This window comes from Nyctibius grandis, chromosome 8 (genome assembly GCF_013368605.1).
Source record: "Nyctibius grandis isolate bNycGra1 chromosome 8, bNycGra1.pri, whole genome shotgun sequence".
Taxonomy (NCBI): domain Eukaryota; kingdom Metazoa; phylum Chordata; class Aves; order Nyctibiiformes; family Nyctibiidae; genus Nyctibius; species Nyctibius grandis.
Genome location: NC_090665.1, coordinates 33,424,811 through 33,439,723, shown reverse-complemented (window position 1 = coordinate 33,439,723; position 14,913 = coordinate 33,424,811). Strand labels below are relative to the sequence as shown.

General features: G+C 33.3%; 1 protein-coding gene across 1 annotated transcript in view; it reads right to left on the bottom strand.

The window, feature by feature from the left end:
• Positions 1-3,236: 3,236 nt before the first annotated feature.
• The window catches only part of ODF2L (outer dense fiber of sperm tails 2 like), a 33,776-nt gene continuing 22,099 nt past the window's right edge, over positions 3,237-14,913 (bottom strand). Inside the window, 8 exon segments of the mRNA XM_068406898.1 lie at positions 3,237-3,374; positions 6,388-6,513; positions 7,411-7,573; positions 7,652-7,737; positions 11,133-11,237; positions 12,386-12,496; positions 13,047-13,182; positions 14,721-14,830. Of these exon segments, the coding sequence (XP_068262999.1) occupies positions 3,237-3,374; positions 6,388-6,513; positions 7,411-7,573; positions 7,652-7,737; positions 11,133-11,237; positions 12,386-12,496; positions 13,047-13,182; positions 14,721-14,830 (975 nt within the window).

The window sequence follows — 14,913 nt, the reverse complement described above, 5'->3', positions numbered from 1 at the left end:
ACGCTGATGTGTTATTCACCGATGTGAATTGCAGGAGCAGGGATTTCAGGTCAACTCTTTAAGGTCTGACAGTTTCAGGACTCTACATGCTTACAATTTAACCTAATTAAAGCTCTGAAATTCTGATTGAATATAGAAATTCACTGGCTACAGGTATTGGGAGAAAATAATAACATTGTAGGTGGCTTTGGTTTCATTTACAAAAAGAACACTAGTACCAGTTCAGCCGTGAGCTCTCTTATGTACCTTGGATCATACTGAGTCAGCTTTTGTGAAAAATTACCACAAAAATCTTAGCAAAACCATAAAATTCTACAACACATGCAACACATAAGATTCGACTATGTACCTCAGTAAATCTATGGTAAAAATGTCTTACTTCTTCCTTCTTACTAGGAAATCTTCTAAATACAGTGGGATAGAGAATACTATTGTTTTAATCTTATTTTTGTTACTCTTCTGTTCTTACCCAGCTTAAATCTCTTTAAATCTTTACTGGGTGAGCTCATCATTGAAAGTATGGTCAAACTTTTACACAGAATCTCTGATTTCTACTCCTTTTCTGGCCAAGGACATTCTGAGCAGCAGAAGAGAAACCTTCCTGCTTGCTAAGGGTCCTGTGAATGAACCCTACTAGACTGAAAACATAATCAAAAAGCATGTACAGTACAGACCAGTAACTGTTGTTTTGCTCGTTTTTCTGTACATATTTGCAGCAGTAAGATGTTCCATCTGATTGTCTGTATTTGCAAACTGCAGCAGCATATTAAGCATTTGCAGGGGGGAATGCTAAATCAAAATCTCATTTGGAAAAAGGCTGAGAGGTGAGGTGCTGGTAACATCATCATGATCAAGGGCTTCTAAAATCATCTGGAGATTAAAACTCCCAGGAAAGCAAGCATTAGAACTCTGTTTCTTCCTAGAAAACTGAGTGTCACTTTGCTATGTGATACAGACAGTAAAAATAAATTGCTTTAAAGAAAAATATTGGAATTCCAAAATACAGTCAATTCAGTATAGCTGTATCCAAGAATTCTGCAGCATGACACACAGCTTTCAATGTTGTAAAATGAACAAGGCAAGAACTACTTTAGCTGTATTTTACAGTTACTAAAAATACAAACAGCAATCTAGAGTAAATGGCAAATCCTTAGGTAGTTAGAAAAAATAATTTCATTCTTTTCTTTATTAAAATCCACAGCAACTCCTGTCTCTAAATGAGCTAACAAAATTTAAAATGGAAATAACATGATCAACTAACAGCAGTTCCCAAGTGCAACTGAGAAAAAATAAGTGATCTTTGTGAGTAGCACCCCTTTTTCTGACACGCAACAAAAAAAAAAAAATCAGTAATGGAGAGCCATAAAAACATCACCATCATTTGGAAAATGCTGTCTTCATTTTTAAGAGATATCTAAGACTTCAAAGACCAAGAATCTATATTCCAGTGCTTGAATATGAAGAGAAGGAAAGAAAGTCTAGATTAATACATCAAAACGATGGGCTGAGCAGAAAAAAACCCCAAATTTCTCATTTTATAAGGTAAATCAAGTCACATATACTTTGACATATCTTATTGTTTGTAGACATTCAGAAGTAAAGACGTACCTGAAGCTGTCAGCAACTTCAATAATTCCAGATCTATTTCTTGCAACTGACATAGAAAAAAAAAATCTAATTTCCTGGATAGCAAAAGATCGGCTGAAATCAAGTTATGTACATATTTATATCATTTATCAGTGAAAAGTGTACAATTTTCCATGTTGACCTGTTAAAAACCAGTCATAGACTGGATTCAACACCTTATTTCTGAAATCTTTCCTTCATACATGATGACTTTCAAAAGTTTTGATGTTTTATAAGTAGCACAGGCAGAACTAAATTAATACAAATACGGTTGTGTGTGTGTGCAATGCAAAAACCTCCAAAATAACAGAAATATTTACTACTAGCATAAGTCATATATAATAAATGATAATTTGTTTTTAAAAAGTGCACACAAGCAGATCATTATGACATATCAGTATTTGGTAGGATGGATAAGCATTTGGGAAAAAAGAAAAAAAGAACATCAACATTCTATACACTATAAGTAACAATGAAATACTACATTTAACAAACAGGTATTGTCTGTGTATGAAATAACTTATGTTTTCAGTTAAAAAATGTATATCATTTAAATACACATTCTCAATTATATATATTTAACTTACCTGAATGTGCTTCTTTTCAAAAAACATATCACAGTTCTATACACATATATCTATAAAACAATTACTTTCTCAGTCAGAATTGTTTTTTCTACTAACCCTGTATCAGGTGAATATTCACAGGTGATTAACCTGAGGCATAAGTCAGTCTTACTCACTTCAGCGAACAGCAGCTCTTGTACTCAAGCACAGATGAATACCTTAACTGGAGCTGTATCACCGTGAAAGGGTATATCAACACATCCAGAGCTTAAATTATATCTTTATCTAAAATACTTTCCTACTTATATTTGCAAAATATTGCTATAGTATACTCGTAGTCACAATGGGATGTAGGGAAAAAAGGCTGGATGGGACAGCCTTGTGGCGGCAACTACTTCATGCAGTGCAGTAGTGTGTGCTGTGTTGGTGCTAAGCTACAGCAAAGACAGGAAGGGAACCTAATGCTCTCTAAATTTTTGCCTGTCTTAACAGGATAGATATCACTATCTTGGGCAAGTAGATATCTACAGTAACAGAAGTATAATGACTGATAAATATAATATCATTATTAATAATTAAAATATGCAAATTACTATGCAATCAGTCCATGGGTGTTCCCTTCCCCCAGGGGAACTGAAAGGTAAACTGTGATCATCTGCCTTTACCATGGACTAAAAGGATGCACATAAGATTTTACAGCACAGGACCTAACACACGGCAAATTCACAGACCAGTTTACAACTTTGTGTGCCTATCACACACTTACACAGCCGTCACTACTGCCATGCAGTCTGCCTTTTCACTTCTGTTCCATGAATAATACAATTCTTTATATCAGTAATACCAGGTAAATTTTCCATATGTGACCAGCCAGTAGGATATAGAGTAATGATTGACCTGCTTTTCCCTGCCCACAACAGAAGTTTTCTACGGAACAACTAACATTATAGCACTCAGTTATGCAAAATACTATAAGGCCTCAACAGCCTTGCCTCCAACAAGAGTTAGCTAAATCTTGAAAAGTTTCTTTACTATTAAAAAAAATTAAATTATTCAGCCAAACATCGTGATGTATGAAGCTTTCAAAAACTGCACATAATTCTGGATGCTCTGGTTCTTGTTCTCTGACTTCTGCAGGCTGTTCTCCAGCTCTTTCAAACATACTTCACGGTGCTTTTCATTCTAAAAAAAAAAAGAGAAATGCAATGCAACTTAGAAATAAAATACAAATAAAATAATAATGTAAGAAGTCTAGTACCTAATTTTTATAAGCCTTATGTACCCATAAAAGTTTTCAGAGGCTCCAGAAAACTGAAGGTTCCCAAAGAGACCTCAAAATATTGAAGTTTTATTTATGTTCAGTCAGGACCAAACTGAACATGTTTGAATAGGCTTATAATCCAAAAAAAGGCCTGGGAAGGTAAAAACTAACCTTCTGAATTTTTATCATGAAAAATTCCTAGCATCTTAAATCTTACGGACTTAACACTCTCTCTCATGTTGATTTTTCAAGGAAACATTTGTTATTGATCTTTGATGCGACATGATTTTTGATGCCTATTGTTCCTTATTTAAAAAAGATGATTGATAACAATATTACCTGCTCATTAGTTCCATACCTGATGCACACCATAGATCATTTGTTATATAAATACTACAGATATTCAGGTATTTCCTTTTATGTCTATTACAGATTTCAGATGCTAGTTGCTTAAAATAAATTCAACTTTAAAAAATGGAATTAGAGTCTTCAGATTTAAATCCAGCCTTAGAAAAAAATAATCAGGTTAGAATCAATAACTGAATAAAATTACCTTCACAGTCCTATTTTGTTTCCAGTTTCACTACAACAACAGGAATAAGACCATTTTATCATTTTCCATAATGCATTCTCAGTTATATGTAAATATAATTGGAATAAAAAGCAATGACTTAATTGAGAACAATTCTTCTCTCAGATATATATACCTTTCACATCTGCATTTTAGCTGTAAGCTTAAAATGGAAACCATTTGAACATATACTTCATTTCTGACACAAGGATTAACGGGAGTGTTCTGCCAAGTGACATGAATTCTTATTATCCAGGACTGGTGATTCTCAGAGTTTCTTTGCCTTTAGCCATTGGTCTGAGGATTTAAAATGGACTAACAAGCAAGCAGTTATTTAAAAATTAAAATGTACTGGTAATTTGATTGAAAATAGCAAATTTAAATAATGTTAAATAGGACTAGGCTCTTGAGATCCAATTCTGTTTCCATCAAACTCAGTAACTGGACTACCACTGATTTTAAAGAAAACAGAATGAGGCTTAAAAATAAACAGTAAAGTAACTTACAGATATCATACAAGTCACATAAAATAGATTCCTTTAAAACTGATCAAAAAGAACAAAAACTCCTGCCAAAAATGCAAGTCTCTCTACTTGTTTTTTAAGTTGCAGAGAGAAATAAATTAGAATCTAATTTTAAGGATGCTCAGCTGCCAGTAAAGGTATAACAGTGTATAGCACCATATTCTGTAACTCTTACTTGTAACCACTGGCAATGACTCCTTTCATATTGTTTCTTTTCCTTGTACCTTGGTATTATATCAAAGACAGTAAATGCAACTCTATGATCAACACATATATACTGTGATGTACATTTTCAGGTTCGTTTCAAGACTCCAAGACTTTAAAATAAATTTAATCAGGGTATCTTTAACTAGATTTCATGACAAGAGTAGAAAAGATAAATTTGAAATGAAATATACTGTTTCTACATCACCATAAACCTCCACTACCAAAAAGTCCTGAAAGACTACTAATACCAAAACCAAACTAGGATCTCTGAACATAGGTCTTAAGGTATAGGATCTGAGAAACTGGTCTTTTTGTTTCTTTCAGCTGAATTACAATACCCTCCCTGCCTCACCTCCTAAAAAAAAGAGATTACATGAATGTCTAATCTTACTATACCTCATCAGGGAAAGGAACTTAATTTCCTTCGTAATATTAAGGCAAGGATATTATTGTAATTTGCTTGCTGAATATGACTAAGTTTCACATCCCAATTCAACCTGGGAGTTTTTCTCAGACAAAAGAGAAGAAAATTTTCTTTATTTTCTATTTTATTTCAACATAGTAAGAAATTCCTGTGAAAAAATATCTGAAGTAGAATAAAACACTAGCCAATGTCTGATTTTGTTTTAAGAACACTTTTGTTTTAGACATTAAGTTACACTTGATACAGATAAAAGTTAATTAAAGCATACTGAATTCAGAACCGTATCTCTGATGTCTTATTTGAATCTTGAATAGAGTTTGCATTTAGGTTGTCTTGATTTTAATCTTGAATGTTTCAAGTCAGAATACAGAATATTGGTTTTCAGAGTCTAGGAGAGTGATACTAAACCTTTTTATTGTCTTCTGTATTTATTTTAAATAGCTTTGTACCTTATTATCACTGATCACAGGACAAATTGCTAACTGTATCAAAACTTTGATTAAAGCAAATGATTTGCCATCAGTAGTCTAGGGAATTCAGATATGTCTGACTTTTCTTAATAGAAAATGTGCTGAAATTTTCTGGATTAGATAAAACAATAAATCAGACTTCTTTTTGTTTGTTAGTTTTCAGAGAGTATTACTCATCCAAAATGAGTAATACCTTCTTAGACTGTACCAACATATCAAAACCTGGGCATTTAAAGGCTTGACACTTTGAAAAATCAGAATATCTCTTTTGTTACTAACTACATTTATGTGCAACATCAGTACATAAGATGAAAGCTTTTAACAAATTCCAGTAAGATCAGATTCTTGTATCAACTCAGTAGAAAAAAAAAAGAGAATGTCGTTACGCACCTTTTATGCATTTATTCAAATCTAGGTATGCTTACTGAACACAATTAATCTGAGAGGGAAATTACAACTTCACACAAATTTTTTTGATTTTTGCCTAACTAGGAAAACTGGATTGATTAAGAGATGTAAACTCAGTATTATTCCAGTGATTTAGTAAAATAGACTGGGCATCTGTTACGTCTATTAGAAATGTCAATATACAAAGTATATTGTCAAGTTGAATTAATTTGCTGTTCCCCAAAGTATATATCAATTGTATTAAAAGCGTATTTTTCAGTAAAAGGAACTTTGTGTAAACAGTGGTGTGGTAAGTAATTTCTTACATCATAAACAGTATTATTTACTCACACAGTGAAATAGGCAGAGGAGTTGGTTTTTCTCCTCTTGCCTCTCTCTCAATTCAGTTTTAAGAGCTAGCATTTTTGCCTGAAGGGCTTGTTCTTTGTATGACATTTTTTCCAGTTCTTTGGCTACCTGTAATAATAATGAGAGGGAAATGATGTATATTTACATTCACTTAAAGCCTAAACCAAATTATTTCCTTATACCTTAAGATTAGTAGCTCTATTTCCTATTCTGTCATCTAATACTTCAGCTATTTCCCATGCACAGAAACTAAACAAACCTGAGAAATATTGTGGCTAAATTTGAAAGAAGTTTCAATTTGGAAAAAAGTGTCATATTATTGAGAGGGAGACATTTTTGTAACATTTGTAAGTTTACCCAAACTTGTAATTTTTCTGAAACCAAATCAATATCCTCAGACACTACTGAGAAAATTCAGATAGTTTATTTCAACATGATTAATCTGAGACAGAAATTACAACTTCATACATATTTTCTGATTAAACTAATACAATTCACTGCAATCTAAATTCCTACATTTCCTCTTCTATTTGATTTACTGTTTGCATCCTTTCTACAAACGACAAATCTCTGCTTAATATTGAAAGTGTGCAAAGCCTTCCTCTAAAATGAGAAGGATTTCAACACCAAAGTTCTTGTGGGCTACCTGTTCCAAAGAAAATAAGAAAAAGAAGATTAAGTTTTTGTTCAGAAACTTTTTGCCATATATGTGGGATTTAAATATTAGGTGATTAAAGCATTTTGATTTGTCACCAGAGAAAACGATGGTGAAATTTTGGTCCACTGAACTTCGTCATTAATTTCAATAGGATCCGAATTCCACAAAGAAGTTGAATTGTGCAATCCATATTTAAACATGCAGAATTCCCAGTAACTTTTTAGTATGGCTCCCTACCTGCAAAATAATCCTGTTCCATCTTTTCTTCTCAAGCACGTTTGGTTTTAATGCTATTTTGAAATAGAAAATGGCAAACAAAATTAAGAGATGTATTAAATCATCAATACCATTTTTCTCCCTTCTTCCATAGCAGATTCCAGTTGTCTGGTTAATCCATTATATTCTGCAATTTTCTGCTCAAGCTGCAATTTACTGCACTGAAGACTCTCATCTTCTTTTTTGAGCTGACAAGCAAGTTCTTCATTTTGAAATTCCATCTTTTCTAATTGCCTTGACACAAAACAGATTAATATTCACTATAGCAGAAAAGTGTAGGAATTAATTGCAATCAGATTTTGTAAAAGTTACCTTTTAAGATCTTCATATTTCTTCTGTATGTTATGGTTTTCTTCTTCTAAGGAATGACTGCCCACAGAATTTACACTGTCTTCCTCCTGTGAAAATGACAATTCATTTCTAGTTGAAGAGACCTATATACAGGATATTACAGAGTAAAGTATGCTTGCCTATGAAAATCCAAACAAACAATTTAACTGTAATTTCAACTAAACACTATATGATACTCAAGTACATTATCTTGTATTTAAAACAAATAAAATACAGCCAAAGTAGCAGACTAAAGCTTTGTGTGAACACTTTTAAGACTGAAAACCTGCTATGTAACAAAGTGAATTCCTAACAAAACCCATATGCTGCTCATGCAGCCTTGCGTATTAGGAGTTGGCGAGGTCTACCTCCTTGTGAACTTTAAGCTTTAGATTCCAGCAAAAATAAATTCCCTCACACTATAGTCACAGGAAGCATAAAAATAATAACACATATATATACAGTTATCACAGAAGAACAGTGTGGCACTGGGAAAGAATTTCAGAAAGTAGTGAATACCATAAAAGACAATCAAGTTCATAAAAAGAGGTATATGAATAGCAGAAGCTGAAGCAGGAAGCCAAACTGTCTTCCCTTGTTCAGCATCCAGACTGACAAACTGTTACATGTTTTCTTTTAAATCTTGTAACTGTAGTGACGAGATTATTGCCCTTGCTACCACCCATCAACAGCAGATTAGCAAGAAATAGCCACATCACCAGCCTGCTGGCACCATTATTTAAGGGGCAACCTCCATCATTCACAGGACTACCTCAAGCAGTTCCATACAGTAATTAATCTGGTTGATTTTGCTTATGTGATATACAGGCTGTTCAGCTGGTGGACTGGTAATGCAGAAACCTCCAGCAGAGGGGCAGTAAACTGATGTCCTGGTCCAGCTGAACGCAGAAGAGGGTTTCTGCACATGGTCCAGCTACTTCAAAAGGAATTTTCCTAAATTCTGATCACAGGATCAAAGGTCAGAATCTCTAAAAGATGTCATCAAGATTTAATGCTGAAATTTAACTGCTGTTCCACCAGACTCGTGATTATATTCCCAACTACTTCACTACCTTAAGAGGTTTTTTGCATTTATTCAGCAAAACATGTAGTTAGATTAAAATTACATATATCGTTTTATATATGCACCTCAAAATTAATTGTTGCTTAAGTACTTTGCTAAGCAAAGATGGATTTATGAGTTTATGAGCATTCCTGGAAGGAGTATTTAAAATGATACATACAAAACCAAAATTTGATGCTATAAAGATCATCTTGACAAGAAATTTTAAACAAAATCAAGAGTTATTTTTTTATAAGCATATAAAGTCTACAGGGACACTGAGACTCACTGTGTTTCAGCTGAAGTTTTCCCACTGACACACGAAGATTAAGCCCCTTTCCCACCCTACTGATTCAAACAAACACCTTTGTCATTTGTGCTAGCAGAATATTCTCTTCTAACTCAAAAGCACATTAAAGAGAAAAAAGAACAACAAAAAACCTCAAACTTAGCCCTGCCATTGAAATTGATGTCACAGACAAAAAAAGCTAAGGAATATTCATATTCAGGCTTAAGAGAAAATACAAGCAGTAGTGCTAAAATACTGCTAAAAATAGAAATGATCCTATTAAAGATTTTTTAAAATATATTTTATCAACCAACACAATTAATCATTAAAATGTTAAAGTTATGTATCATCAACAATATAATTTATGACTATTTATCTGAGCAAATATTGTCTGCTTTATAAATTAGTCATTAAAAACAAAATGAATGTGGAATTAAATTATTCCACTAGATACAAACAGTAACTAGACTTGCACATTTATTTCCAGGGAAGAACACTGCAACACATCTCAGGACGTAAGTATTCGAAAGGATCAAGAATATACTCACTTAAAAGACAGAGAATCTAAAAGTAAATATCAGTAACTAGTCTTGTCACATACTGAATTCACATAAATAGTTGGTGATAGTTTTATTTGCATTGTGCTAATTCTACAGAAGGAGCTTTTGATTTATGAAACAAATAACAAAGGAAACCACACAACTGTCACACACGCTAATAGAAAAAAAATGTTCCAGAGACTTTCTTCCACATAATTTTCTCATTCATCTTTAAAAATCAGCATGTTCTAAGCACCTGAACCTGCAGCTCCCTGAGGGCTTTGCATTTCTGTGCATGGATCCTTTCCCAGGACATAAGCTTTTCCTGATACCCTTGCTGCTTTTCCTCAGCTGCTTTCAGCAAGTCACAAACATGTTCTAACTCCTTTAACTCAGCCTCCGTTTTGTCCCCCACCTGCATCATAGCATCACAGGAGAAAAATGTAAGCATAAACCCATAAATTAATTGTTGTAATACTTAATGGCTTTCCATGTAAGTAATAAATCTGAAATTCTACACAAGTTGCATAATGTCACCTATTTTATATAAAACTGACAAATCTACAAGTTCACCATTGGAGAAATTTCTCTCTCTGACTACATTTCATTAAAGACACAGTAACACTCACAAGGAACAGTTATAAAATTATGCAACTGTTAGCAGTTCATCATGCAATACCCAAATTTTGATTTTATTTTTATTGCAATGTATTCTGGGAGATGGCATGCAGACACACTAAGCAGCTTACAGGAAAAATTCCGACCATACAACTATTGCAGTATTTGAAAAGGGAGCAATACCTAATGCCACCTGAAGCCACATATAATGCTGTTCAAATATTATTTAGGGGATCAGAAAATACTTTTCTCCATTCTACAACTGAACAATTGAAAAATAAAGTTGGTATAAAATAAAATGAACATCTGAGACACTTCTCTGTGAGGACTACTTCTGTTCTGTAAAACAGAACATTGCAGGTAATGCAAAACCTGTCCCTCCCTCAGCTACATCGCTTAAAAGAATACATACTTTGATGAGCAGTGAAACTGAGGAAAGTGATTTTCCTACCAATTTTGTATTGTTTTCTGATGCTTAAGAATGTGCTGTGTTCCAATATTCAGCTCCACCTGCTGAAAAAACTTAAAACTCATCTCTGTATTGATTCTCCATGCTAGTTAAAACAAACAACTTACACTGCAAAGCAGTCTTACGGTAGGTTTGCTTCCCTGTGCAACTTTCACAGCTGTTCTGTTGAGAGGTCTAGTTTTACAATAATCAATAACAAAAGCACATTTTTAAAAGTCATAAAATGAATTCTTGAACTAAAATAGCATTACTGTAGGAAACATTTCTCACCTGTTTGCAATTATGTAGTATCCAAACAACCACCCGCTCACAAGTAAGAGTTAGTAAAGCATTCAATGAATTCAAAAACAATTTTATAGATGGAAAAAGAAAAAAGAAAAAGAGCCAGTATCTTGTGACTTCTAATAAGCGGATCACAACAATGTAGTGATTGTCAATGTCCTATACAATTGTTTGGAAACATGCTCTATTACTGCAAAACATACCTTATCTACTTCGAAGCATTTGTTTTCTGTTATTCTTTTGTTTTCATTTAAGACTGTTTCACATCTGGATTTCAATTCTTCTACTGCTGTTTGTAATTTTTGTACCTAGGACACAATATATTTTTCACATACATTTTCAAGGTGTTTCTTTTAAAGATAGAAAAGAGAATCATTAGTGGGAAGCATAAAGTAAAACCTTTGATTTCTAAATAAAATCTCAGTATTTATCATTATATGAAGTTATTTATTTTCATTATCTACTCACTACAGCAAATATAAACGGGTAACCAGGTAAAGAGCACTCTGATAACAACATTTCATTTTCAACAATGGAGAATGAGCTACAGTTGTGCTACGGAAGCAGCCAGCATGACTCTCTTCTCTCCCCAGATAACAAGTCTCACAGAATGACAGTTCCCAACTGGAGTCACCACAAGTAGAGACTAGGGAATTTCATCCTACTCACTGCTTAAGGTTGGCTGTTCCCTGGAACTACGTCTCCCATCTTAAACCTGGCAACACTTTAATTGTGGTGATGTGTCCCACAGACAAGGCAGACTGGTTGTACTTAGAGTTAGTATCAAGTCTTTCCTCTTGTCAATGATTTTCAAAAAAAGACAAGTGAAGACTGTCAGTGAAATGGTATCTATACTATAGCAGAAATATATACAACTTTGAATCAATGATGTTCTAAAATTCCTTCTCTGTGAGTAAAGCCAAATACAAAAAAGAAATTGATACAAAGCCCATTTTAAGTCTGATTTATATGTTTTGCTAGTATTTTCAATGTGGAGCTACCGATGTAAATAAAAAAAACTCTTACAAGAGTACTTGAGTGCTGTTTTACTGTTCTTAGGAATGTGGAAATAAAGATGACCAAGGAGAGGTAAAATATCATTGGATATGCACACTAAAGTCATCAGACTTAAATTTTACTTTTAAAATATAGTTTACTGGGTTGCCAACTTGCTTTTTAGGAAGCAAATCTTTCCTAAGCAAGTACGTAATTAGCTCTGTTGGCTTCAATTAGCTTCACACAATCCAGTAAGGATTATGTGTACTAGTAATAGTGTGGAGACTATTCTTGCATATGGTTTGTAATGGTGCTCTCTTCTATCATCCTCAATGTTACGACAATATTACAGTCAACATGACAACAAATCTGTTTTATTACAAATAAAACCCTTTTCATTTCCTCAAAACTACTTGAAAATTTAAAACCCATACTTGAACATTTCAGATATGCTAGTCACCTGATTTTTATACTGTTCAACAAGGTTTTCCTGCAGCTTTGCCTTTTCTTGCAGATTTAGCAGTTCATTTTCAACAGAAACAGTACTGGTTTCCAATGTAGCAAGGGAAGCCTTGATTAAAACATGGAAAATATAAAGATAGTAAGAGTGTTGTTAAAATAACACAATCTACAATATGATATTACAGCAAGTGACCTGCAGACATTAAAAAGTGACACAATTACTTATCCTGTCACACAAAAATAATAGCCCACAGTTCATTTGTCAGCTCATCAGAAGATTTACTTTGGAGAATAAATACAATACAAAACCTGTAAACCTTTTAAAAAATTGAAATTAATAATTGAGCTAAACTCAGTTCTTTAATTTGAAAGAAAATTTTACAAACTTAAAATAACAATTTCCAATTAAACAATTTTGTGGCTACTCCTGGTTAAGTAGATAGATAGATGATTAGACAATCCTGTTCCTAGATTTGCCATAGATTTCCACCGATAAAATTTCAATGTCTCATTTTCACTTACTGTAAAAAAATTGATGGCGAAATTTATTCTACAGGTTTGGGATCTCTAGACAGAAGGCCAAAATGGAATTAATGTGGTTACTTTACTAATGTATCAGAAATGCTGAGCCATTCAACAATGATTTAAAACAATCTCACCTTTAATTTTTCATTTTCAAGGTAAATCTTTTCATTTTCAGAGTTAACAGAATTTAGCTTTCCAAGAATTTCCTCATCTGAGTTTCTTCTCCTTTCTTCCTTTCTTTTCAGGTCTTCCAAAAGGCTTGTGATCTGCCTTGTTAGATAGGCAAGAATGTCTATATCCTATATAATGATTCCAAAACTCTCACTATGCAAATTAAATTGTACCTCAATACATACTCCTTCATTGTTCTTATTTTATTAAAATAAAAGAAAACACAACAAAAATTGGGAGAACACATTTATGCATCCCAAGAAAGCAGTATCTATTGAAATAAGACACTTTCCAAAAAAGATGTGGTCCACCAGGGAAGTGGTCCTAGCTCAATTATAAATAAATTCATTACCTAGAACACCCAAGCATACTTCCAAGACAACTATGCACACACATACTGTACGAAATTGAATTATATTGAATTTATAAGGTCTATCAGATAATGTCCTACTAAGAACATTCCATAGCTAGTTTAGGAATAGTACTGTCCATTATTAAAAGCAACAAATTGTGCTATATGCCTCACCATTTGCTTTTCATGTTAATGAAGCTAAACAACGAAATCTGTTTTGCTGATTAGCTAGTCATACATTGCTTAGTAGAACAAATCTTGTTAGAATGGTACATTTGAAGCAAAGACTTATATTTTCAGCTAAAATAAAACCAGCAAAACAGCTGGAAGCAGAAAGAGTACTTCAGGGAAGTATCACAGATGTTTCCCCTTTCTTATTCTTTCCTAGATGCCTCCTCACATACACTGGACCAATAGTGGGCTAGACAGATTTCTGGACTGACATCATGTACCTGTACTTCTGTTAAATTTTAAAATATGCTGAAATTATTTTCAGAAATGTCAGATTTTCTGAAACAAAAACAAGAGTCAAGCCAATTTTATTTGAGCTGTTATGTATTTGAGCATGAATCAAGCTCTTTGTAAAATAAACATTGTCTTAGACCTACCATAAAGGCACCTACCAATTTCTTTTGTTTGTTTGGATTATAGTCCATATTTCTACTGACAGAGAAGGTAAAAGGATATTTGTCACTGTCTGCCAAAGAAAATGGCATATTCTTCATGTACATTAAGATTTTACTGCATAGTTTGAACAAGGTTGGACAATTTTGTGTTGCTTTTCCTTACAAGAATAAACTGTTCAAATATGCCTCTGAGAGGAACTCTTCTCTGTCCTCTCGTGGGGTGAGACATTAGTGGAACTGAAATAATTTTGCTGTCATTAGTCTGAAGTAGAAACTAGAAGCCAAGTAAGAACCTTCTTCTATACTGCAGCACACACAAGAGTTAACACTCAAGCTGTTTAATCAGTTACTAAATAAATGGTTCTGATGAAGAGGCATAGTTGCTACTAGCAAGTTCAGGCTACTTGGAAGTATGCAGGGTAAAGAACATGTTCCTTACTTGTACGGGGAATGAAGTTTTAAAAAAAGTTGTGAAATGCAGCAGAGAGAAGGCCACAAATCTTAAATTTTTTCTAGTTTCCAATTTTTAAATTCTGCTCAGAATTTTAAGATATGAATACATAAACTTGTTTACATTGTCAATCTGAGTACTACACTACTAAATATCAAGACTGTGTGACTACAGAAACCAAAAAAAATAGATTAACATTTCAACTTACTTTTTAAGATCTTCTGTTTGAATTTCTAATGCTGTCTTTTCTTCAACCATTCTATCATGCTGTTTTTTCCAGACATCGGAAGCTGACAGTATCTCAGACAGTTTGACTTCCTAGAGAATACAGAAATTACAAATTATGTAACAAAAGAATGCCACTGAAGAATACCACCTAGTTCTACAAAATTTTCTAAACA